The sequence below is a fragment of the Camelus dromedarius genome, chromosome 2 (assembly GCF_036321535.1).
Source record: "Camelus dromedarius isolate mCamDro1 chromosome 2, mCamDro1.pat, whole genome shotgun sequence".
NCBI lineage: Eukaryota > Metazoa > Chordata > Mammalia > Artiodactyla > Camelidae > Camelus > Camelus dromedarius.
In genome coordinates, this window is record NC_087437.1 from 52,530,984 (window position 1) to 52,556,324 (window position 25,341).

Below are 25,341 nucleotides of genomic sequence, written 5' to 3' on the forward strand. Positions count from 1 at the left end.
CAGTTATCTTTTTTAAAAAGTATAATTGAAGTATAGTTGACTTACGACAGCCAATTATCTTGTAATTTGTAATCATGTCTCTCCCAGTAGACTCTAGGTGAGGGACTGGTGCTGATACGCAGACCCAGGTTCAAATTCCAGCTGTGCCACTAGCTAGCTTTGTGACCTTAGGCAGTTACTTAATCAATCTATGCCTCGTTTTCCTTATGTATTAAAAATGGGCAGCAGGCTTCACATCGCCTGTTGTTGCTGGGAGAAATGAAGGTGGCAGTGCATATAAAGCACCAGGCATAAGTTATGAGCAAATTATGGGCGCCTAGCAGGGAAAACATCTGTTAATTAACCTGACTTATCTTTATTTTGTGCACTCAAACATCTACTGATCCCTGCTGTATTTCAGGCCCCGGGAGCGCTCCCTCCCGGTTGGAGAAGCCTCACGTGCGGCCTGTGGGCCTTGTCCCGCGGGCCGCCTCAGGAATGGCTCCGCCAGAGAGAAAACCCCGCCCACAGCCCTAGCGATCTCCTCAGCGATTGGACCCGGACCGTCCCGCAGGCTTTCTGGTTGCTAGGCTCGGGAGGTGGGGACCTAGGTTGCGCGTGCGCGGATTGAGGGTGAAGATGCTTTCCGGTCGGGAGGGAGGAGGTGACGTCAGGAGCAGTGGCCAGCCGGGGCCTCCTGTAGCCCTGGGGACGTTGTTTCTGTGGGCCCTAGGACCGCGTCACAAGTCGGCGACTGAACCTTGGCGGTGGTAGCCGAGGCGGCGAAGGCGGCAGCGGCGGCGACAGCTCTGGGGTTTGCGTCTCGGGGTGTGTCGGCCGCCGCTGCTGCTTGGGCCTGGTATGTACAAATGGCTGGTTAGGATTCTCGGCACCATTTTCCGTTTCTGTGACCGACCGGTGCCCCCTGCCCGGGCCCTCCTGAAGAGGCGGCGCTCGAACAGGTGAGAGGAGGAGAGGGGCCGAGCGCCGGCCTGGCTGTTCCCCTCCCCCACCCCGGGCTGGGCTGGCATAGCGCTGATCAAGCCAGGCAGGCCCCGCTCAGCAGAAACAGGTAGCTGGGCGGAGGCCGTAGAGGTGCGGGTCGCGGGTATCCTGGTGACGTCGCTCCTCCACTCTGTGCGGATGCGGCTGCTGATGATGGAAAGAGCTAGTGGTCGGTATGGTTAGGATCTTTCTTGTCAGAGTCCAAGCTGGTTGCTGTCAGTAAATGGGGCTTTATCTTATTTTGCTGCTCTTAGGTTGAAAACTGAAAATGGAAGGAATACTGTCTTTGTTGTGGCTCACTGTTTACAAAGCAAACTCCCAAGTGTCATCTATAGGCAGTAGGTGCAGTTATGGGACGTGAGATTCATAGCTTGCCCAAAGCCGTTTTGACCACAAGTGCTGTTCTGTTAACACTAAGAGACAGCAGCTGTCTTGTTCTGAAACAGATGTCAAACTGTGTGTGTGTGTGTGTGTGTGTGTGTGTGTGTGTGTGTGTGTGTTGCCTGAGGGAGAGTGATTCTGTCTTTTAGAATTACTGTATGAGAAAAAATTGGTACCTTATTCCTTTAAAAAGATCACTAATCTGTACTCTAAAATTCAGTTAAAAGTTGGGGGGAAACTAAAAGTTATTCTTAGCATTTACCCCTTGGTTTGTCCCATTTCATAGTGCCTTCTTGCCTAAGAATTAATATAGAGAATAAAATAACATACCAATTCTATACATAACCCCTCAACTTTTAGTGATCAAGTATTATACTTTTATTAAGCTCTAAGATCATTGAAGGGTGGTTTCTTGGAGCTTGAGAGAACAAGATGATTACTACATGAGTGAGAATGCAGGTCATTGATGAAATTGGTGATAGGCTAAATTCCATCATGTGTTCCAGAGAGGGCAACATTTCAACAAACTCTTTCTACCTTTCTGTAGTGTTGGCATAGGATCGTTTGAGAACAAGATATAAAGTGTCTAAAATGATGTTTAACATATATAAAGGTGGTGTTTGTTTATTCTGGCCCAGTGGCCTTGTACAAAGGCTGGTGCATGATAGGTACTTGGTGCACATTTATTGAATAATTGGGGGGAGGGTAGAGCTCAAGTGGTAGAACACTTGCTTAGCATGCATGAGGTCCTGGGTTCAATCCCCAGTACCTCCTCTGAAAGTAAATAAACCTAGTTACCTCCCCCCACCAAAATAAAATAATTGAATAATACTATAATAAATTAAACATAAGGTTATTGAATATGGAATATTAATTCCCTCTCCCCTGTCCTTTACTTTTACCGCGAATCTCTGCTAAGTCAGGGAAACAGTGGTTTGAAGATCAAAACCCTGTTGCTTACCACACATCCTTAATTTAAAACAGCTCTTCTCATTGTAAGGTATTTTTCAGTTGAAATGAAGCCAGAAAATCTTGTTGGAATGTTTAAAGTTATGAACTGAATGGTATTCTCCAGGGATGTATTCTGTTCATTTTTTTTGTAAACATAATCATTCATAATCATCTATAGAAAGGTGATTAATAGTATGCCATGAGCCTTTAACATTCTTGAAGTATAAGTCCAAAAACTTTCCTGAATTACCAGATTCTTTGTTACCACTGTAATATAGTTTCCATGATAAAAATGTAGTTAAAATATAATACCTTTTCTGGCTAAGAATTAACTTTTAAGGCTCTGTATTGTCTACCTCTGTCTGAGGTAGGAAATGACTTTCTTTGGGTAGGGTGTCATCTTTCAAAAGGAAACTTTTTTTTTGTTTTTAAATCATTTCTGGAGAGAAAAGGAAATAACTAGTCCTACGATTTTCCTTATGTTCATTTACTAGTTAAGTGATTTCTGGCCAGTTTCATGTTTGTACTTGAGCCAGACTACAGATTATTTATTATATAATAGGGAGTTTTGGGTCTCTCTCATAGAGTGGAAACCATAGTGCGACATCTTCAGATGCTAAAGGCCTACTGTAGAATAGTGTTCTCTTTTAAAACATCAGTTGGATCTCATTTTATGATAAGGTTAATGGAGGAGGGTGTTGTATGAATAGTAAGTTTACTTATGGAAATGGATTTGTGTGTATATGAATATACAGGCACATATATTTCTCTCTTTTCTCTTTTTTTAGCACTCTGTTTTCTACAGTGGACACTGATGAAATACCAGCCAAAAGACCAAGATTAGGTATGAAATACTAATTTTAAAAATTAGGTTTTTAAATCAGAAAAACATATGTGTGGACAAAATTCCAAAGGTAAAAAGTAAGTGAGAAAGTGAAAAGTAAGTCTCTCACCTGTTGCTCTTCTACTCAGTTATCTCCTCTAGAGTTAACCAGTGTTACCAGTTTCTTTCCAGATAAACAAGCGTGTATGTTGAAAGTGCAGTTCAAAATTCTTAATCTTCCTGTAAAGAAAAAGTGCTTTTTAAATTTGGGGAGAAAACATAAAAACTACTTCATACTGAGTCATCTAGTTCAGATGTCTGAGTGAACCAATCTAATGTGTTGCCTTGAATTGTTTACTTCCCTGTATCTGAAGGGCTATACATCGCTTGGTAGAAGAGAATAAAACTAGACTAAAGGCACAATGGTATACTATAATAATATTTTACTCTTTCTCAAAAATGCATGCAAATTTGAATCTACCTCCAGATTGTGGTAGAGAGTGGACGTGTCTGTGTTAAGATTTCATTTAAATCCAATGAGTGTTTATTGAGCCTGTCTTACTGTTAAGCAATGTGTTAGGTTCTATGGGAAACAAAAGTGAGGACCACAGGATCTGTTTTTAAGAACCTTGCAATTGTAGGGGTATGTGATTACATAGTGGGGGGTTTAAGATAAGTACATAAATAATGTCAGTGTCTGAGGAAATGATAAATGAAATAAGAAAGGGAGTAACAAAATTCTGTCCGATTTTCAGCTTATTTAGAGTCTCAGTAAATATTTGGTGAAGGAGCTAGTATGTGAGAAAGGTCCTGAAGGATGGATAAGGTTTCAACAGAGAACATTAGGAAGGAAAAGCATTCTAGGCAGAGGGAACCGCATGGAAAAGCTGTGCAATTAAGGAAATAATGCAGAGAATTTAGGGGAAAAGTTGACAAGACAGAGTTCAAATTATAGAGGACTCTGAATGCCAGGAATTTATACTAAATTCATTAGGACAGTATTTCCCAAAGCACAGGGTAGATACCAATTCAAGAAATGATTTTAGGAGATAAAACACATAGGATTAAGTAACATCTGAATTATATTATAAACTAAAAAAGTTGTATCCTCTTGAGTTATTTTTAATTTCTGATTATTTTAAGCAGAAAAATGTCGATTTAATGTGAATGTTTATTTAATACTTGTCAAATACAGGCTAATCTTCCCTTTTTTAACAGGCCCAGCTAGAACTTAATATTGTTGTGTTTTCATTTCTTTGTAAGGCAAATGATGTTGCTTTATGTTAATAGTAGCAATATTAGGGGGAAGTGTATAGCTGAGTGGTAGAGTGCATGCCCAGCATGCACCAGGTCCTGGGTTCAATTCCCAGTACCTCCATTAAATAAATAAAATATAAACCTAATTACCCCCCTTCAAAAAAAAAAAAAACAATAGCAATATAAATATTTGTTTAGCAGAAAAAATGAGTTAATTTTATAGAAAGATATAAATAAAAAACTGTGTGTGATTAAAAAAAAACAAACTTTGATAGTGGTATTGGAGAAATTTCCTGAAATAATTCTGGTAATCATCTGTTTTATCGGCTTCTTATGTTAAGGATCTCTCCCGCCATGATTTCCATGAAATATGTATTAAGATTTTCTGAATGGAAACAAGAAGGGAACCTAAGCCAAGGGGGAAGCAGTGGTTAGCAGAGCTAATACTTATGGTCAGAGTTCATGAAAGTCTTTTGCAGTGCTGGCCAGTAGAACTCTGCGTTAATGGCTACTGAACACCTGAAGTGGGACTATGCAACCGAGGGACTGAATTTAATTTTAATTAAATTTAATTAGATAATTACAGATAGATACTGGCTACTATATGAGACAGTACGAGTCTGTTGGTCGATTTTGAGGGAAAAAAAAGAAAGGGTGAAAAGAAGGAGGAGCTTAGAATTGCAAATTTAGGACTTTACAGATAAAAGGGAGTTTAAGAGATCTACTTAGACTAGTCTCAGGAAAATAAGGTAGTCTTATCCTCATTTTACAGATAAAGTGGGCCTTCCTGCCTCCCCCTTCCCCCTTTTTAAGTCAGTGAGATCTTTTGACATAATCTTAGGGCATACTCACAGATTTTGACAAAATTTATAGGAAAATAAATATGACGATACTTCTTGTACCCACTATGTATGTTATTAAGAGTACCTCCTGCCTCTTGGGGTTTGGATGACAGTCTGGATCAAGCACCAATCTGTAAAGTTCTTTTTCTCCCACTTACAGCATAGTAGAATGTAAGTGATATTCTTAAGCATTATTAGAGGGGTAACCTGGACTTCTTTCTAATTCCTAAAATAAGAAATAAGTCATTTGCAAATTTTGCTACTTTTAACTATTGACTAGTGACAAATTACTTCAAACTGGATTCTGCTTTACGCAACTATCACATCTTCCCTGTAGTTTAAGTTATTCCCCTGTCTTTCTGGAAAGCACTTTATATCTTACATGTTCTGGAGTGCTTGTTGCTTAAAAGCCACCATTTCACTTTCAGGCTGTTTTTCTGTAAAGCAGAATGTGGCTAAGATGATGGTCCCTTTTCTCAAACTAGTGCTTTAAAATACTCTTGATTAGGAAATAAAAGGAAATCTTTGAAAACAAATCAGCAGTGTAGGAAGTGAGAAAGAGGTAGTATAATAAAAGGAGGAAGTGGGGAAAGCACTGAAATCTACCCCTCCCCCTTATTTATTTACTTAGTTATTTTGCAATCTTTATTTTTGGTGTCAGGGAGGGGTGAGTCTCATATCTTCCAAGACATCTTCAGTAAAAAGATAGCTTTGTTTCTTCATAGATGTTTAAGAGCTCCACATCTTATACTTGACTAATTTCCACCCTGGATGTAGCTAAGATGTAATAGGCTCTTAGTAAGCAGTTGTTTAGGACAGCCATATTGTTACCTGCCTGGGAAGTAAGGACAAACCAGAGAGTAAATGGTAGTGCTTCCTGTAGTTTCTGCCATACCTAGTGACTGTATGCTCCAGCTTGTCTAAGTTATGTCCTTATTTCTCTGGTAAAGATTTAATTTCTGTATTCTGGAAAACTCATTGCTCAAGCAGTCATTTCAGGCCTTTTTTTGTGTGTGTGTGAATCAGAATGTGATTTGCTAAAGTGATGGTTTCATGCTTTTGTAGCCTCCCAAATATTTTACTAAAACAAAACAAAATAAACTAAAAATCACAGTGTTGGAATTGCACTTATTCAGGGAGGAGAAAAATTATTTGTACTAGTACCTTTTTGTCTCAATATGACTGCTAAAAAAAATTGAGAGAGGCCTTTTCTAAGATAGTAATATTATTTTGCTAAAAGCTTAATTATTCCATATTTATATGTATATGTAATCTATATTATACTTTCTAGATTGCTTTATTCACCAAGTGAAAAACAGTCTCTACAATGCTGCCAGCTTATTTGGATTCCCATTCCAGCTGACCACAAAGCCCATGGTAACTTCTGCTTGTAATGGAACACGGAATGTGGCCCCTTCAGGAGAGGTCAGTGGGGATAGGGGGGCTTCACTGGGGCTACTGGTCTTTGTACTTAATCATTATAGTTAAATTTTAGAAATATTCTCTTTTTAGGAATTAATGTGTAGAATGACTTCTTTCCAGAAATGTTCATGTCTTTATTAGCCTTGATATAAAGACCAAAAATGGAAAAGTTAAGACATTACACACTTAAAAAAATATTTATGAAGAGCCTAATTACTAATACAGTTGACCTTTGAACAACACTTGGGTTTTAGGCACCAACCCTCCACGCAGTTGAAAATTCATATAGTTGGCCTTCTGGATCCACAGTTCTACCACCCAGGCTTCCATATCCATGGATTCAAACCAACTGGTAATCATGTAGTACTGAAGCATTTGCTATTGAAAAAAAATACACATTAAAGTGGATTCCTGCAGTTCAGACCCCTTTTGTTCAAGAGTCAACTGTACATTTGCTTTTCTTACTTAAGTATGTGTGAGGAACATATTTTGAAATTGTTAATATTTTATATCATTTTTTGAGTCTTCACAAATCATCTTATTGATGAAGTTTCTTCTGTCAGGTGACTAAATCATCAGAGTGATTTTTTTTTTCATATTAAAACTTACTTAAATTCTAAAATTTAGGTATTACAGAGGTGATTCTTTTTTTATTTTAAGGTATTATCGAACTCTTCATCTTGTGAACTGACAAGTTCCGGATCCTGGAACAACATGCTGAAACTGGGTGAGGTGGTCAAAAATATTTCTGCTTCCCCAACCTCCTTTTGCCTCTTTTCTCTGAGTTTTCGGAATATTAAGGGAAAACACTGATTTGGCTTCAGATAAAAACACATACTTGTTCTCTCTCCCATTCTGAAAGCAAATAGCTCTCTTTTAGAATTGCCTTCAATTTACTGTTATGCTTCCTATTTGTTTTATCAGTGTCTTTAATGTGACTTAGATCAAGCTTTATTCATTAAAAAGAAAAAAAACCCAAAACATTATCTGAGAGCTTACTCTATGCCAGGCACTATGCTGAATTACCAGGAGTAACAATAAAGCCTTTAATAACAACAACAAAAGTAACAATATTAAATCTTTAATAACAAAATAACAAAACAAATAACAATAAGATAACAAAATGGTAAAACCCTGCCTTTGAAGGACATCATCTGAATTGGGAGTAACCTTAGGTTCCCATTTTGCATGGTTTTGTGAATTAGGAACCTCCGTATCATCCTTGGACCACAGAGTTGAATTGTAATTGTTGTGTATACTGTACAAAATACTCTGGTGGGGAAAAAAATAGGAAGAAGCCAGAGTCCTGAAAATGATTATGATCTCTGCCACACACACACAGGTAGGCTTGTAAAGTTTGAGAGGAAGGGGGAAAAAGAGCTTTTAGAGAAGTTGTGGGTTTGGAAAAATGACACATAGAGGTGATGGTAGATTTATCTTCTTCCTGAAGTACCAGAAGTACCAGCGCTATATTTCTGTGAGTATGTGTAGCCTAATCAGAGAAGCTCAGATATTCCTAGTGCAGATTTCTTCTATAAAGACGTCCACAGTCTCTAATCTGACACCCTTGGAGATGTGTTCAGGAATTTTGAATTTTTCATTGTTTATTGAATATGATTTTTTATAAAACCCAACAGGATTGAACATTGATTCAAGTCAGGTTTTATAAACAAATGAATTCAGATCAGTTTAGGTTTTTCTGCTGCTGGCTTAAGAAAAAATTTTGATTTTTGGATCTCTTTGCATTTTAGAGTCCTCAGGGACTCCAAACCCCTGTAGTAGCTCCAGCAGAAAATGTGGCTGATAAAAATTATGTTAACGCTTTTTGAAGTGTAGTAACCATCCCACAAGTATTGGAAGCTTCCAGTGAAATGTAGTAACGTACGGCAGATTTTCATTTAAAAATACTTCTGTTTTCTTGGGAAGAAGAAACAATTTGAAAAATTTACTCAATTTAATTAGATTACAAAGAGTTTATAATCATTGAGTTCTTCATGCGTCTTGTTCTCAGCAAGCAAAACTAGTAAAGCTTTCCTATGGATTGTTACTACCTACCTGAGGTCAAAGACAGACTAAGCACTGTTGCTTTTCCTTTAACTTAACAAAGTTTGTGCTGGATAGTAATAGAATTTGAACAAAATGAGAATGCTTAGTCCTACAGTGTAAAAGTGCTCACAGATTTTCTTTTCTAATGCAGACTGTTGACAGGTTTTTTTGTGGTTTTTTGTTTTTGTTGCTGTTCTTTTACACTTAAAACTGCATTTTAAAAATAGGTAATAAATCTCCTAATGGAATAAGTGACTATCCAAAGATCAGAGTGACAGTAACTCGAGACCAGCCTCGCAGAGTCCTGCCTTCCTTTGGGTAAGTGTTAAATTCTGCCTTTCTGTAAATGGAAACAGAAATTTTTAGGTGCTGACTCTCATAAGGCATTCTCACTTTTATTCTATTATGTAATCTTGTTAAGTAAGTACTCTGAGGTTAGTAACTTGCCGAATATCATGCAGTTGGTAAGACACTTGTACTCAAATGTGTGTTACTTTTCTACCATTTTATATGCCAAAAGCATCTGATTTTGAAAGCCTTTAAAAAAATTGTTTCTCACTTCTAAACTTTGTTTTTTGAAGTATAGTATGCATACAGAACAGTGCAGGAATCATGTGTATAGCCTGATAAATTTTTGGACAATGAACTGTTCTTATTATTTTATTAGTAATTTTCTTCTCTTTTCTGTGTTCTCACTTTTTAGAATTCTGTTCCTTGGATATTAGACTTTATGGATTGATCTAATTTAATTTTCCTGTATATTCACTTCTTATCCTTTTTTTAAAAGTCTTTTATTGCATATGTGTTTTCCCCCCCCATAGTTTTAAGCATCCTCCCCCTCCCTACTCCCCATGGCTTTTTCTTTCATCAAGCATCGTGTTCTGATTAGGAGAATACAATATCTTTTCTTATCTCTCTAAAACTTAATTATTTTAAAATTTCTTCTACTTGCTTTGTCTTTTCCCTCTGTGTTCCTCATCCCCTTTTGGTTTATTTTGGTCTTATCTTTCTTATTACAGTCATTATTCAAATACCTGGTAATCCTTGGCTATCCACTCATGTTTAAGAATGAGACACTAACTATAAAAAATAAGGCTCCCTGGAGTTGGATAACTGGCTGATTGTGGGATTAGGAGAGAAAGTAAAAAATTAGTGTGGAACATCTTGTGCCAAAAGTTAAAAGTGCTCGAAAACTGGGGATACGTCAACATGACCCAAGAAGGAACTTGAAGGGGCTTTCACTGGCCAAATTGGGGACATTTTCAGCATCAAATGAATAAAGACAGGAATATTGATGCTAATAAATAAATACGTAGTGTGGGAGAGAAAGATTCTCTTTGTAGTATAATGCCAACTGGTACATGTAGAAGGAAGTCTTGTAACTGTCACAGTAATAACTGATACGTGCAGGAATCGTCAACTGAGCTGAAACTAAAAGTCTGATGAAGTATGGGATATTTACATACACTCAATTTTTCTCCACAGACTACTTAATAATTATAAAGGGAAAATAGTAACTTTAGAGGGGAAAAACCTGCCTGACACTACCTTAACCAAAGGAGCAAAGTTTAAATTACCTACAATGGGACAAAGCGACATTATGGCCTACAGATACATTTTACTGGGCAGGACATGATCATCCAATGTAGTATTCCTGTAAAAACCAATAATCTGAATATAATTATGAAAAAACTGGTTAAGCTGAAATTAAGGCTGATACTACAAAACAGCAGTCCTGTACTTTTCATTTTAAGGACGAAGAAGGGTGAAAAGCTGTTTCAGATTAAAGGAAACTAAAGATACTTGTCAGTGAAATGTAATGTGAGCTTCGGTATTAGGTGCTATGAAGGATATTTTTAATATCTTTGGAGAAATTTGAATATGAGCTACATGTTACATATTGTGTCATTGCTAAAGTTTCTGAATTTCATGATTGTATTGTGGTTATGTAGGAGATAACCCTGTTCTTGGGAGATATATACTTAAATATTTAGAGGTGAACTTATTCTCTAAGCGTTTAATGCTCTAAACATCCCTATAAGCATTACTTTAGCTGCATCCCACCCATTTTGAAATGTTGGTTTTCACTTTTTCCAATTTAAGATGTTTTCTAATTTCTGTTTTACTTCATCTTTTAACCTGTAATTACTTAGAAGTGTAGAATTATATTGTTTAATTTATAGGTATTTGGGAGTTCCCAGGTATCTTTCTGTTACTGATTTCTAGTTTTACTTCATTTTGGTCAGAGAATACACTTAGTATGATTTCAATTCTTTTGAATTTGTTAACATTTGTTTATGTCCCAGAATGTGGTCTATCTGGGTGATTTTCAATGTGCATTGAAAAGAATATATATTCTACTGATGTTGGGTGAAGTGTTCTATAAAAGTCAGTTAGTTTGCTGATAATGTTTTATAGGTCTTACTGATTTTTCTGTCTGCTTTTCTTATTGATTGATAAGTATAGAGTGTTGATGTTTCCTCCTATAACTGGACTTGTTTAATTTCTCCCGTCCAGTTATGTCCATTTTTGCAAATGCTTTAGGTGAATCCATTTGACCTAGATTCACTAGTTGTTATCATTTTGCCAGTTTGCTTTGTCATTCTCTGTCATATGTACGTAATATTTTTTTCTGAATTATTTGAGAGTAAGTCTTAGACTCATGCCCCTTTAATTCTAAATGCTTGAGTGTGTTTCTTAAGAATGAGGACATTCACTTACATAATCACAGATTACCAAAATCGGGCAATTTAACATTGATGTAATACAATTATATAATCTTACTTAAATTTCTCCATTATAGAGATTATTTTCTTCTGGCCTACGATTCAGTGCAGGATCATGTATTACATTTAATTTTCATGTCTCTTTGATCTCCTTAATCTGAAACAACTCCTCAGCCTTTGTCTTTAATAGCATGAGTATTTTTAAAGAGTACAAAGTATTGCTTTTGTAGAATGTCCCTTAGTTTTGTCTGATGTACTCATGATTTGTTTTAGATTATGCAAATTCTTTGGTAAAAATACTATAGATAAGATGTTGTGTCCTTTCTTAAACATCACATAAAGATAGGTATAATGTCAGTTTGTTCCATTGCTGGTAATGGCAGGAGAGGCGGGCTCTGTCGTCAGCAACAATGACTAGGTGGGGGTTTCATGGCTTCCGATTCCTTAGCTTTCATTAATTTAGTGTTCATTAATGTAGTATGCAGCAGATATTGACTGAGTGCCTTTTGGCTTAGATCATGTACTAGGATACAGTGGTGAAAGGATGAAATCTGTGTCTTCATTGAGTTTAAAGTTTGACGTAGGATGCAGATATTAAGCTATCACACCAATAGTTAATTCCAGTGGTGCCAAATGCCCAAAGGGAAAGTGCGGTACCAGAGGAGGGTATGTGCTATAATAGGGAGCTAAAGCCAGAACTGGAGTTGGAAAATGGGGTATGAGGGAGAAAGCAAAGGCTTTCAGGTGGCAGTCCTGGTGACTGGAAATAGATATTCCAGAGCAGAATTCTAGGGTACCATTTACTAGAGAGATAGATCTAATTTTTGTGAGTGGTAGTTGTCTGATTTGCCAGGAACAAGCTTAACCTGAGACAGGTTAATCACAGGATGGTTTGGAACTTAACTTCCAGCAATTTAAGCAGTTTGGAATAACTTTTCTTCTTTTTTCTGTCTCAGTTTTACTTTGAGCTCAGAAGGCTATAATAGAAGACCAGGTGGCCGTCGCCATAGCAGAGGCAATCCAGAGAGTTCCTTAATGTGGAAACCTCAGGAACAGGTTGTAACAGAGATGATTTCTGAAGAGGGTGGCAAGGGTCTGAGGCGTCCCCATTGTACTGTGGAGGAGGTAAGCCTAATTTTAGCCTGATCTTTTATAAAAGCAATTTTAGGTGTGTGGGGGGTGTAAATAACATATGTACTATGGTACAAAATTCAAAAGGTATAAAAGAGTGCACAGGGACTATAAATTCCCCAGTCTCCCTTCAATATCTGGCCCCTGTTTGACTGATGTGTATGTATATACTTCTGGAAATATTCTATACATATGTGATTTAGTCAATTTTTAGATGTAGTTATTTTCACTATGAGAAAGAAAAAGCAATCATGTTAGGAAAAGACAGGATTATAGATTGCTTCTTTTTGAGTGCCTGAATTAGTCTAACTTGTTTCTTTTATAAGCTGTAATAACTGTGACTAAATAAGGGAAGTGAATGGTGTACATGTCTGCTTTTTCCTTCCCTTTTCAGGGCACTTAGCATGATGTCTTCATCAACAGTCTTCACCTCTCTCTTAAGTCTTCACTTATTCCAGGAGAATTTAGAACTGTTCCTGTATTTGGCATTTCCCCTGGACCATCACCTGTTGCAATTCACTAGATGGTTTCCTGATCCACTTAGTTTAGCTCATCAAGGAAATATTTGGGTCCCAGCTGCTGTGCCAGTTTCCAGCAATTCAGAATTGAATAAAACGTGACCCCTGTCCTGTAGGAGCTTATACATTAATTGTTGTAATTATCACAACAGGTAGGCGGAGAGAGGAGTGGACTGTAGCCCTGGAGGGGATTTTAAGGCGAGGTATTAAAGTAGGCTTCAGATCTCCTAAATAAGAAATCTAGAGATGGGACTGAGCAAATACATATGGGGGTGTGCATAGGATGTATTCTAGGAATATTAGAAGGCAATATTATTAGGGACATATTTATTGGTTAAGTGTGATATAAAGTTAGAAGGAAGAGCCTGAGTCCCAGATTTCAGTCTTGGATAAATACGTGCTACTGACCAAGATACCCTGTGTGTTTAGGGGGAAGATGATGACTTCAGTTTTGAACATTGTTTAAAGTGCCTGTGAAATACAGAAGAAGACCCGTCCCATAGACTATTGGCCATAGATGATGGGAGTTTTGGGAAGAAGGCAGGGTTAGGGACACGTTTCTGAATCTTCTGCATTTTGGTGTTAGATAAATCAAAGGAGCTGAAGCTATTACTCAGGGAAAGAAAGTAGTGTGAAAAGAGATAATGGGCAGAATCATTGACATTTAAGGGCAGGCAGAAGAAATAATCTGCAGTGGAGACTGAGAAGATAAGAAGAAATCAGGGGAGTGTACTGTACAGAAGACAGGTCGAGGTCAGCAGGGTGAGATGCTGAAGAGAGAGGCCAAGTGACAAAAGAGCTGAAAAATTGTATATTGGATCTGGCTGTAGAGAGTCATTAGTGACTTTGGTGAGACCAGTTCCATTTTGGAAGCCATGTGTTCTGAATATACAAGTGGATTATTTCTTTGGTTTACCCAGTTCTGCTGTCAATAACTGAGATGCTATCAAGGTCTGGCAGATAATGTAAACGAGTGAAATGGGTTGGAGTGAATACTTGACCAAAAGGAATAGCATAGCCTTAGATAGCTCCAGATTGTTGATACAGTGCTTCAAAAGAGGCCAGATTTATATTTATTTTATTTATAAAATTGGTAGTTAAAGTAAAAGAACACTGGAATTTAAAAAACAATGTGCTGGCAAATAAAACACATCTAGGGGCTGCATTTGACCTCTTAGTCTTTGTTTATGACTTAATTATGAGTTTGAGGTACTAGTAGTTATCTAAATGCTTTCTTTTATTTAGGGTGTTCAAAAAGAGGAAAGAGAGAAATATCGAAGGTTATTGGAGCGACTTAAAGAAGGTGGTCATGGAAACTCTGTTCCTCCTGTAACTTCAGCTCATCATAGGTAAAGATGAGCTACCAAAATAAATACTTTGCCAGACATCTTTATCCTTATTTTTGGAGAGGGGATTGGTGGGAAGAGCTTTGTTGAAAAAAGAGGTTAATTAGCATTGAGAAAAGTTGGCCTATAATTTGTCTGAATTTTATCTTGTAATGGATTATATAGAATAGTGGTTTACAAAATAGAATTTTCTGTTAGCTTTAGAATCCTTTGTTGAAGTGAACTCTTACATGAAACCCTGATACAGAAAAGTGGAATCACTGGTTGAAATCAGGTTCCCAGGAAACAGAAGTTTTTTTCAACCTCCCCAGCATGCACATTTTGCACAATCTCTGTCTTCCTCTCTCTTTCTACTTCTTTTCCTATGCCCCTCCCCACCTCCCCCTCCATATACATGTAGTCCCTGAGGCTTCTTAGTGGATGCATCTTAGCATAATTGGAAACCCTCCACTTTAGAGACAAGATTAAAGTCACCCCAGGTCATAAGTCTTCCTTATAAGGCAACTTGTTTATTAAATACACTAATGAATTGACCAAATAGATGAGAATGGCAGAAGGAATTGATGTCTGGCCTTTTATTTCCCTGTAAAAAGGGGACAAAAAATATGTGATCTCAGGATTGAGGTCCACTTGGTACTATAACAAGTGGTGTGGGACTACAGAGGGGATCCCAGAAATTATGAAACAGCAAGTTGAAGGTGAAAAAGTCACATTTAGCTTTGAATGCAGAAATAACAAGGGATTACTTGGGAATTTTAACTTTGGTTGTGAACTTTCTAAAAAAAATTCTCTCAGTTTAGTCATTCAGAATGTCAGTGTTTTTTCCACTTTGACTAGCCACTGTTGGAAGCTGCGATATGCTTCATGAATTTTTGGCCTTGTCATGTCGGCAAAATCGTCAGACTATTTTGCTTCTTATGTTGCTTTTAATGTGTTGTTTTGAGATCATTTCAGATTTTCCATCTTTTGGGTTTTATCACAGTGACATTTTTCACTCAGGGTGGCGCTGGGGATTGAGAACATCCAGTTTTATAATAGAGAAACTGGAGGTTAGGTAATTAGGCTGGAATATTAGAGTCAGGATTAGACTTCTTTATCCTAGTCCCAGATGATGCTGTGTTATGTCCTCTCTCTTATAATTTGATGTTTCAGTATAATCCATAACTCCTGTTTGGAGAAGCTTCCCAGACAGAGACAATAAATATTTATGGTATATTTTTTCTTTTTGTATCTGATCTTCTTCACTTTTTATGTTTCCAAGTTCTCAAAGAAGTCAGATGGACATATTAAAGACCAAAGGCTGGGGGGAAGAGCAAAGTCACGGAGTCAAAACAACTCAGTTTGTTCCAAAACAATGTGAGTTCACATATTTAGCCCTATTTTAATATAATGAATTTAGTTCAAGTGCATATAAAATTGAAAAATGATATACTAGTGAAAGATGGTATACTAAACTTTAAACCTTATCAGACCACGTGGTATTGACTGGGGCTTATCCAGTACCAATAGTTTAGTTAAAAAAGCTGTTTCAAGATAAATCCAATTTATAAAATACTTACTATTCCTAGTTTTTATATTGTAGTATGTGTTTTGTAAGCCTATAATTAATTTCTTTGTATTTCTTATATTTGTTTCCTCATATTTCTTCACTTGCTGTTAACTAAATGACACTAAATGACAGATATTTGTCAGTTTATACTAAAGATTATATTTAAAGGAGAAAGAGAATTAGGCATTTTTAAGCAACTTAATTTGTAAGGAAGCTATTTTGGAACACGTTTTAGCATTTCAGTGTAAATAAATGTCTTGGTACGTTGAGAATTGTGTAAATTGAAATTCTAGCTATATGATTGATTAATAAAGAAAACACAAATTTTTACCATCCTCACAGATAGAGTTGTTGAAACAAGGGGACCTCTATGTTCAGTGCGAAGTGAAAAGAGGTACATGATTCAGTTTATTCTAAGTTTTCTTTTGACATATTGTTTTCTTAATTTATAAGATATGTTTCTGAGTAACCATATCTGAGGAATTGTGAACTCCCCTCAGCTCTGGTAGCTGGTCAGCATGTATTGGTACATACATGGCTCTTGTGTCAGGTGCCTTTGGAGGGTGTCCTTCTGTCCTAGGCATTAGGGGTTGGAAGGCACTGGTGCTGCTCGGTTAAGCGCGTGGGTGTGGTGGGGATCTCTAGTATATGAACAGTGAAGGCAGTTCTCCGTGCTTTAGGATTTTAGATGCTGGTTTGTTCATAGCAGAGTTTGGTAAACTATAGCCCATAGGCCAAATCTTATCTGCCTGACTGTTTTTATAAGTAAAGTTTTATTGGACAGAGTCGTACTCATTCACTTACTTACGACTTATGGCTGCTTTTAAACTACAATGAAAGTTGAGAAGATGTGACAAAAACCATAAGACCTGCAAAGCTTAAGATATTTACTATCTGATCCTTTTTAGGAAAATTTTGCTAACCTTTGGTTTAGAGGACTATATAAACTGAAGGCAATATTTGTTTATAATTATTAAATCTGATTTCTAAAAACCAGTTTAACATGTACCAGATTAAAATCATCCAGTCTATAATCTCTCAGTTTTTTCCTCAGGTGTTCAAAGGGGAAAATTTCTGATACAGAGAAGACAGTTGGAATCAGACTAGAAAATGATGGTGTAAGTAGAAACCCTAGTTAAGTTTGTCTTTTTACTCTTTCATCTGACTTACGTTAAAATTTTGGTGCCCACAAAAAATAAGAAAGATGATATATGTTACTTTAATTTCTAATTCCACTATTTTCTTTGAAAAAGCAGCAGGCATTAAAGATATGCACCTTTGACTTCCGAGCTGCTGGATTTTTATCTGTGCAGTAGCTGCCTTTGTAAGAGAGACCAACTTGCTTCCATCACAACCCTTATCTGTGTTGTCTGGCTTCTTTTGGAGAATTTTTTAAAACCATACATCTTTAGGAAAAGTATTTACTCAGGACTTTCTTTTCAGAGTCAAGATTTCATATTTATGTGAAATATTACTAGCCTGCTTAATTGGATTTTAAATTTTCTATAAGTATCAGAATAAGAAGCATTCAAGTGATCTCGAGAGCAATACCAATATTTTTAATAATAGCAGCAAAGTGTTTTACTAAACAGCCCATATTCAAAAAATACATATTTCTAAACTAAATGCAAACTTGAAGTTTTAGATTATTTCGCATTTTAGATATTAGAAATACCAAAGGGAACTGCTCTGTGTTAAGTAACAGTTTGATCAAATTTCTCTTTTCTCATTTGATTTCTTCATAAGAATTAATCTTAAGGCTAAATCATTGTCTTAAGTCTTTGAATGTTCCCTTCTCTAATGGTCCATACATTCCAGTTTATCACCTGTGGAACAAAAATTGAAAAAAGAGGGAAACTAAACCTGAGAGAGCACAGGGGGTGTATTTGTTAACGGGCTAGAGAGTACATTCTGCTTTTGTTTGTCCTAGCATTGCTGTCTGGGACCATGGGGAAGGGCCAGCAGCTCCTGGTTTCCTAGGACCAGTGTACCTGGCAGGTAGCAAGGAGTGAAGAGTACTGGCTACATGTGTTGAGAGTGTAGTTCTAGTCCAACATTCTGTTTTTTAAATAAATTTCCTAATTTTGAAAAAGGTTGCCTACCAAATGACTTAAATTCAGTATTAAGGGTTACATAGGGTTTTAATAAGGAAATATTCTTATCAGAGTTTCTGGGATGCTGGCAAAATTCAATTTGTTGACTGGAATGGTGGTTGCATAGGTTATTAATCTTATAAAAAATTAAGTGGTACATTAAGGTTTTGTGCATTTTTCTATAATACATAATTTTTAAAAGGATGAAATAGAACATATTTACTTAGTATAAGAATAGCAATAGTTTATTTTTGAGTAATGGGACTGTGCATCATATTTTGTACTTTTAAAAAACTTTTCAAAATGTCTTTTAACTGTATTATTTTTAATTGAGATAAGAGAACTGAACATACTTTCTTGCTACCTCTAGGTAAAATGATGAGTATTCTGTTTCATGGTTTATAATTGAGGTGTCCTGTTGTGAGTCTTAGATCTTGAACGTTTTTTGTTGCCTCTTTCAGTGAAAGGCAGATATGCTTAATCTACTTTACTCATTTGGGGACTTACTAATTCTCTTTTCTTTTAAGATAATGGCACTATTTTATATTTCATGTGTTATGTATGTTTATATGCAAGTATCAAACATGTCAATAGAATATGGGAACTTTTTTGATCAGAGGAGGGGACACCAGCTGGAACCTGACCTGTCTGAAGAAGTGTCAGCCCGACTCCGCCTGGGCAGTGGAAGCAATGGCATACTCAGGAGGAAAATGTCAATACTTGAGACAAAAGAAAAAAATTGCTCAGGCAAAGAGAGGGTTAAAAGGACGGATGATCTTCTTGAACTTACAGAGGTATTATTTCTTTTGTTGATCAGAATGTTTTAAAATACCTTAGTTATTCACGACTGGAGTGAATGTTTTGTTTTGAGGAGTTTCTCCAGGGTAGGGATGTATGTATGAAGGAAATCAGGCCCAAGGGCTGATCAGTCACTGGTTACACTGATCATTAGTGATCTGTGAAGGTAGCTTAAGGGATCAGATTAACATTCAGTAAATGTGAGTAGACATAATTGTCACATATCTCGGAACATAATGAGTTCTTTGTAGATTCTTTTTCTAACCTTAAAATATTTGGAGTTAGATAGTATGGTTTAGACATTAAAAATGAGTTCATTGCAATTTTTTGTTAAGTGATTATGGTTCACTGAAGGGTCCCTTTCATTGATTATTGCATTTGAAGCATTCTGTAAGTTTTTACTTATAGAAAACAAGGTAAATTGCTAAAATTTTTTTGTGTGTGTGGGGAAACAGTATTGAAAATATTTGAGTGGAAATAATTTTGATTTGGTTTATAGATTCAATATGCATTTACCTGCATATTTCTTTAGAATAATGAAGCCATCTATTCAGTCAGGACTCAGTTGCTAGATTGCTGCCTAGTTTTCTAGTTTCTGCCTGTTTACTTATTCTCTTCATGCCAAAAATGGATAGTATGATCTCTTTGATGTCCTAACTTTATTTTGAATGTTTTAAAATAAAAGTTTAGGAGGTAAATAAAGGAAATATGAAAATGTTTTTATAGTATTGCGGAAGGAGCAAAGACTAGGGAGTTAGATGCTGCTGTGTTCAAATCTTGGCTTTATCTTTTGATTGTATGACTTTGAGCACATAACCGAAGAGCTTTACCTCTTCTATAAAATGGTGATAATACTCTTGCCACAAGCTGGGATTAATGACGTGCTCCATGCATCTGACACCATGTTTGGCTTCTAGTGTTCAATAAATGGTAGTGGGATAATTGAGACCATACTTTAAATGTAAATATTATTACCCAATTATTGTTTCCAGAAGCTGATAATTGAGCTTTCATTTTTTATTACCATTAGTAAGACTGCTTTATAGTCCTAAATTGAAATCTTTTCATACTTCAATTTAGTAGGTCTTTGATAGTATATTTTTCTTAAGGGTCAAGTATTACAGAGATGAAAAGCTTTTTTTCAGTCTCAGACTTTCAGTATATGATAGTGGTTCTCTGTTAAAGTAGCAACCTGTGGACTTTCTAATTCAGGACATGGAAAAGGAAATCAGTAATGCTCTAGGCCACGGCCCACAGGATGAGATCCTAAGTAGTGCTTTCAAATTGCGAATCACTCGAGGAGATATCCAGACCTTGAAGAACTGTCACTGGCTCAATGATGAAGTGAGTTGTCTTTTTTTACCCTTTTTGACTATCATTATGCTTAACCATTTTCTGTCCATAACCAAAGTGGTTTCTACACAATTTTAAGTGGTTAGTAAAGAATCTTTAATTTACCTAAAACAAAAACATCTCAAACCTTAAAAAGATGGTTAATTCTGATTGTTTGCTGCCTTAGCTAGCAATGTTTCCCTCTTCTGCACTGTACTTCATTTCGTCCACTACTTCATTTGCTAGTCTTTAGTGACATTTTCATAAACCCTGAGTGCAACTGATAAATGGAAGGAAGCAAGCAAGCAATACTTTATTTTAGATGAATTCTTATAGGAGCCGTTTTATTTTTTCAATAATAAAGGAATATGGTGGGCGGAGTGTATAGTTCAGTGGTAGAATGCATGCTTAGCATGCGTGAGGTCCTGGGTTCAGTCCTCAGTACCTCCATAAAAATAAATAAATAAACTTAATTACCTCCCCTGCAAATAAATGTTTAAAAAAAAAGTTTAAAAAAAAGGAATATATTATCATTATATGTACACCATGTGTTTTTTTTCTTTATTTCATTTGAGTGATAACTGTAAAAATTTGCCTGATTATCATTTTGTATCCTTACATATTTAGCTAAAGTTTGCTCTTGGTTCTTGCCAATTTTCCAGTTGGACCTTTACCCAACTGCTCAGTCCCTGCTTTTTTCCCTTTACCTTTCTTCCTCCCTAACTATGATTAGTGACATAAACATATTCTTGTAAAACTGGAATGTTTTGTTTCACATTATAAATGTGATATGTGTATTATAGAAAATTTAGAAAATATAGGAAAAGTGAGGGAAAAATATTGTTGTTCAAAAGTGCCACAACTCAGACATAAACAAAATATTAATATGTCCTTCCAGTTAATTTTTTTAAATTGAGGTATAATTTATATAAAGTAAAATTCACTTCTGTTAATATTTCTGCATATTTTGTGTGTGATATAGCTACTTACACCTTTTCATTATTGTAGGGTTTTTCCTTGAGTTCTTTCTCTTGGCTCTCTTACTCATCTGCCTCAAAAGTACAATCTTACTCCTTCTTAATCCCTCCCATTTTGCACTGATCATTTTTTATTTTCCATCTTCTGTCATTGACAGCCCTTTTATCTCCTTCTTAGTACCTTCCCTTCCCTAAGCTTCTTACTTTCTAGTTCATCCTAGTTGAATTAGGTAGAAATCTAGTTTTAATAATGTACTTGCCATGTTCCAACATTTACTTTACTCTCTTGGTATTACAGGTCATTAATTTTTACATGAATCTTCTGATGGAAAGAAATAAAAAACAAGGGTATCCAGCACTTTATGCATTCAGTACTTTCTTCTATCCGAAATTAAAGTCTGGGGGTTACCAAGCAGTGAAAAGGTGGACCAAAGGGATCAGTCTCTTTGAACAGGAACTTATTCTGGTGCCTATTCATCGTAAGGTACATTGGAGCCTGGTGGTAAGTTGAGATGGTTAATTGTTGGAGTTTGGATCATGACTATTTCTTAAATACAGGCATACCTCAGAGATATTGTAGATTCCAGACCACCAGAATAAAGCAAATATTGCAATAAAGTGAGTCACATGACTTTCTTGGTTTCCCAGTGTATATAAAAATTATGTTTACACTACACTATAATCTGTTAAGTTTGCAGTAGCATTATGTCTAAAAAACAATGCACATGCCTTAATTAAAAAATACTTTATTTTTAAATACTTTTTATGCTAACCATCATCTGAGCCTTCAGCGAGTCATAATCTTTTTGCAATAGTAACATCAAAGACCACTGATCACAGATTACCATAACAAGTATAATAATAATGAAAAAGTTTGAAATATTGTGAAGAATTACCAGGATATGACAGAGGCATGAAGTGAGCAAATATTATTAGAAAAATGGCACTGCTAGACTTGCTTGATACAGGATTGCCACAAACCTTCAATTTGTAAAAAACGCAGTATCTGCAAAGCACAATAAAATAAAGTGTGCCTGTAGTGAAGGCTACCCTTTTCTGTCCAGCAAGAGTCCGGTGGTATATGTTAAAGGCCTGCTCTGCATGCTAAGTCCCTTCTTAGTTCTTAAGTTGAACAACCTAGAAAGCTGGAAGACAGTCTGTGTAGCTGAGGAACTTTCACTTTTCATAGGAAAGAGTCTTAATACATGTGGGTTATTTTATTACTTTTACTTACAAGATGGTAGCAGGTTTACTGTAGAAAAGTAAAGGTACAAAGCAAAAACCAAAAAAAACCCCCCAAAACCAAAAAAAAACCCTTATCACTCTGAGAGGACCACTAATGTTTTGAGGAATGTTTCTAGGCCTTTCTCTAGGAGTAGAAATATATAATTTTATAGAGATGGAGCTCATAATTATCTGTGATGTCTTATTAAAAAATGTCTTAGAAATCCATTCATGTTGATTGATTTTTTAAAAGGTGCTTTTCTTTTTAGAAATAAAATTTTCACTCCTGTTATGGTTGTTTCTGGATGTTGCATTTTTCCATTATAGGTGATAGACCTAAGAAAAAAGTGTCTTAAATATCTGGATTCTATGGGACAAAAGGGCCACAGGATCTGTGAAATTCTTCTGTAAGTAAAGGCTGGAAAACGTCACTGTCGCAGTAGGCCCTTGTTGGGTGATCTTTCTTCCATCTAATCCTAGGAGGCTCTGGCAGATGGTAATCTAATGTGTAGTGGGGGCTGTCTTCCCAGTTGTTTGGAACTTGACTAGAATCTGTCTTTGTGTCTAAAGATAACCCCAAATCTGATCTTAACTGAGAAGTCATGTTCAGGTGCATTACTGAAAACAAGTTTGTCATATGTCATAATGTAAAATACATCTTATTAGAATTTTGTGATTTGAATTTTCTCTGGGATTGATACGTTATTCTTTTTTTTTTTTTAACATTTTTTATAGATTTATAATCATTTTACAATGTTGTGTCAAATTTGATACATTATTCTGAATGTTGTAAAGAACTATTAGCTGGGGAGAATTATTCCTCTAAGTTCTTAAGCTCACTCACTCATGTCTCTGCTTTCCGTGATAGTTGGATTCATCTCATAGAACCTGGAGGTAATTTTTAATTTAAAACATAGGGTTGTAGGCAACTGTTTCAAATAGTAATTGCTAGAAGCCTGCCTTTAAAGCATAGCCACCTATTAGCTATGTACAGTGATGACAGGAATTTCACAGCGAGGAAGCAAATCCGTGACAGGCTGTTTTGAACCTCTTCTGCTCACTGGAAGCAAATGCAGATTCCAGTTTTTTATTTTAGTAAGGATACTTGAATAATTTTAATAATACTTGGATACTTTAATAAGGAACTTCTTTAATGAATGATATGAAGAAAAGTTGTTAAAAATGATTCTGTTTCATTGTTTTTAAGATCCTTTTTATTTATGGGTGCTTATCTTGAATAAAAAGTATAGAGAAGACATTTTTAAATCTTAAGATACATCAAATTGTTTATAAAGCAGTTACTTCCTTCTAGTCTTTTCTGTTTAAGATGTTTGTAAACTGTGTACAAATATATACATGTGTGCATACACATATATATGTATTATCACATGCCTAGAAATGTTCTCATTGAAATCATACAGCATAGTTTTGTATGCTGCTTATAACAGGATACCAAAAAAACCATACTTTTATTACATTCATACTTTTTCTCTCTTTTTTAATCTGAAGAGTTCAGCTTCCGAGGTTGTCTGAGGCCTAGTCCCTTTCCTGATGCCCCAAACCAGCTTTTCTCAGTTTTTTTTCCATTATCACTCCCCCTCCCCAAATTTTTTGACTTAATTTCTCTACAACAAGAGAAATTAACACTAAGGAATAGACTTTTTGTTTGTTGGGTTGAGCTTTAGAGGGCTACAAATCATTGAAATGTCTAAGATTTTTACTTTCCAAGAACCAGCTTTCACTACCTTGGGGACGACATTGCTGCTTTTGTAGAGAATGCATGTTTACCTTTTATGTGGGTTGAGATGAGAACCAAGATGCTTGTGTTAAATTTGAAAACCCTTTGGAGATTTGGATAAAGTCAGTCACTCTCAATACCTAAGTATACATCTCCTAAGGAATAAGGACATTCTCTTAAATAACTACAATGCCATTTATCAATTGGCAAACACTAATGTGTAATATACAGTTCATGTTCTGATGTCTTTAGATTTTTTTCCCTAATCCAGGGAGTCAGTCAGGGTTCATGCACATTCTTATGTCTCTTTAATCTCCTTTAATTTAAGAAAGTTATCCCACGTTTTTTTTTTTTTTTCATGGTAATGGGGTTTTTTAAGAGTCCAGGCCAGTTGCCTTATTTTATATGTTTTTAAATGAGAAAAAGTAAGTTGTAAGATGAAGTACTTTTTTTTTTAATAGAATAAAATGTATGTTTTTAAATTGTGTGTATGAGGTAGAGTCGAGAACTAGAAGAAAACACAGCAAACTATTAATGATAACTATTTCTAGAGTGGCTATTTTGTGGTCTTTTGCATTTGACATTTTATATGTTTCAATTTTTAAAGGATAATCGTGTAATTTGGGGGTGTAATTAGGTTTTTATTTGTTTGTTTGTTTGTTTGTTTACTTACTTACTTACTTATTTATGAAGTGGAGGTACTGGGATTGAACCCAGGACCTTGTGCATGCTAAGCACTACCACCTAGGACTACCACTAAGCTGTCTCCTCCCCCCAGTGTAATTTTTGTAATTAAGAAAAAAAAAGTGTAAAAAACCAAAAACAATCACAGTTTTAAAAATCTAGTGGAGATGGATTTGAGAATGGGAGCTCTGTTAATCATCACAATGCCTTTGTAATCATATGATAAGTCAATGGTAAATCTCCAAAGAGATTCATCAATATATTCCTTCTTTGTTGTTTTTTCAGTCAGTATTTACAGGATGAGAGTAAGACCAAAAGAAATATTGATCTGAATCTTTTAGAGTGGACCCACTACAGCATGAAGCCACATGTAAGTGCTGGTCATCTATATTTCAAATACCTTGGTTGCATTTCCTGTCAATAGCATGTTTAGACCTGGCTTCCTTCCTACCCTCACTCGCTAATCTGTAGGCATGCATTCTCTTGAAGTGTATATCTTAAGAATGATCTACTTCTAAA

At 36.0% G+C, this 25,341-nt stretch overlaps 1 protein-coding gene across 3 annotated transcripts in view; it reads left to right on the forward strand.

Annotated features, from left to right (window-relative positions):
* The first annotated feature begins 634 nt into the window (after nucleotides 1–634).
* SENP2 (SUMO specific peptidase 2) overlaps nucleotides 635–25,341 on the forward strand; it is a 29,180-nt gene continuing 4,473 nt past the window's right edge. Inside the window, exons 1-15 of one of the 3 annotated variants that reach the window (XR_010383830.1) lie at nucleotides 635–941; nucleotides 3,105–3,160; nucleotides 6,530–6,663; nucleotides 7,321–7,387; nucleotides 8,934–9,024; nucleotides 12,389–12,557; nucleotides 14,327–14,430; nucleotides 15,689–15,783; nucleotides 16,319–16,370; nucleotides 17,019–17,094; nucleotides 18,687–18,863; nucleotides 20,080–20,211; nucleotides 21,475–21,678; nucleotides 22,728–23,294; nucleotides 25,108–25,192. Coding sequence is in view for 2 of the 3 variants with exons in the window: in XM_010976162.3 (XP_010974464.1) it covers nucleotides 841–941; nucleotides 3,105–3,160; nucleotides 6,530–6,663; nucleotides 7,321–7,387; nucleotides 8,934–9,024; nucleotides 12,389–12,557; nucleotides 14,327–14,430; nucleotides 15,689–15,783; nucleotides 16,319–16,370; nucleotides 17,019–17,094; nucleotides 18,687–18,863; nucleotides 20,080–20,211; nucleotides 21,475–21,678; nucleotides 22,728–22,807; nucleotides 25,108–25,192 (1,623 nt within the window). In the remaining variant the exon portion in view is untranslated. Of the gene's footprint in view, nucleotides 942–3,104; nucleotides 3,161–6,529; nucleotides 6,664–7,320; nucleotides 7,388–8,933; nucleotides 9,025–12,388; nucleotides 12,558–14,326; nucleotides 14,431–15,688; nucleotides 15,784–16,318; nucleotides 16,371–17,018; nucleotides 17,095–18,686; nucleotides 18,864–20,079; nucleotides 20,212–21,474; nucleotides 21,679–22,727; nucleotides 23,295–25,107; nucleotides 25,193–25,341 lie in introns of those variants that run through there. The other 2 variants (XM_010976162.3, XM_010976163.3) reach the window with 2 other exon arrangements.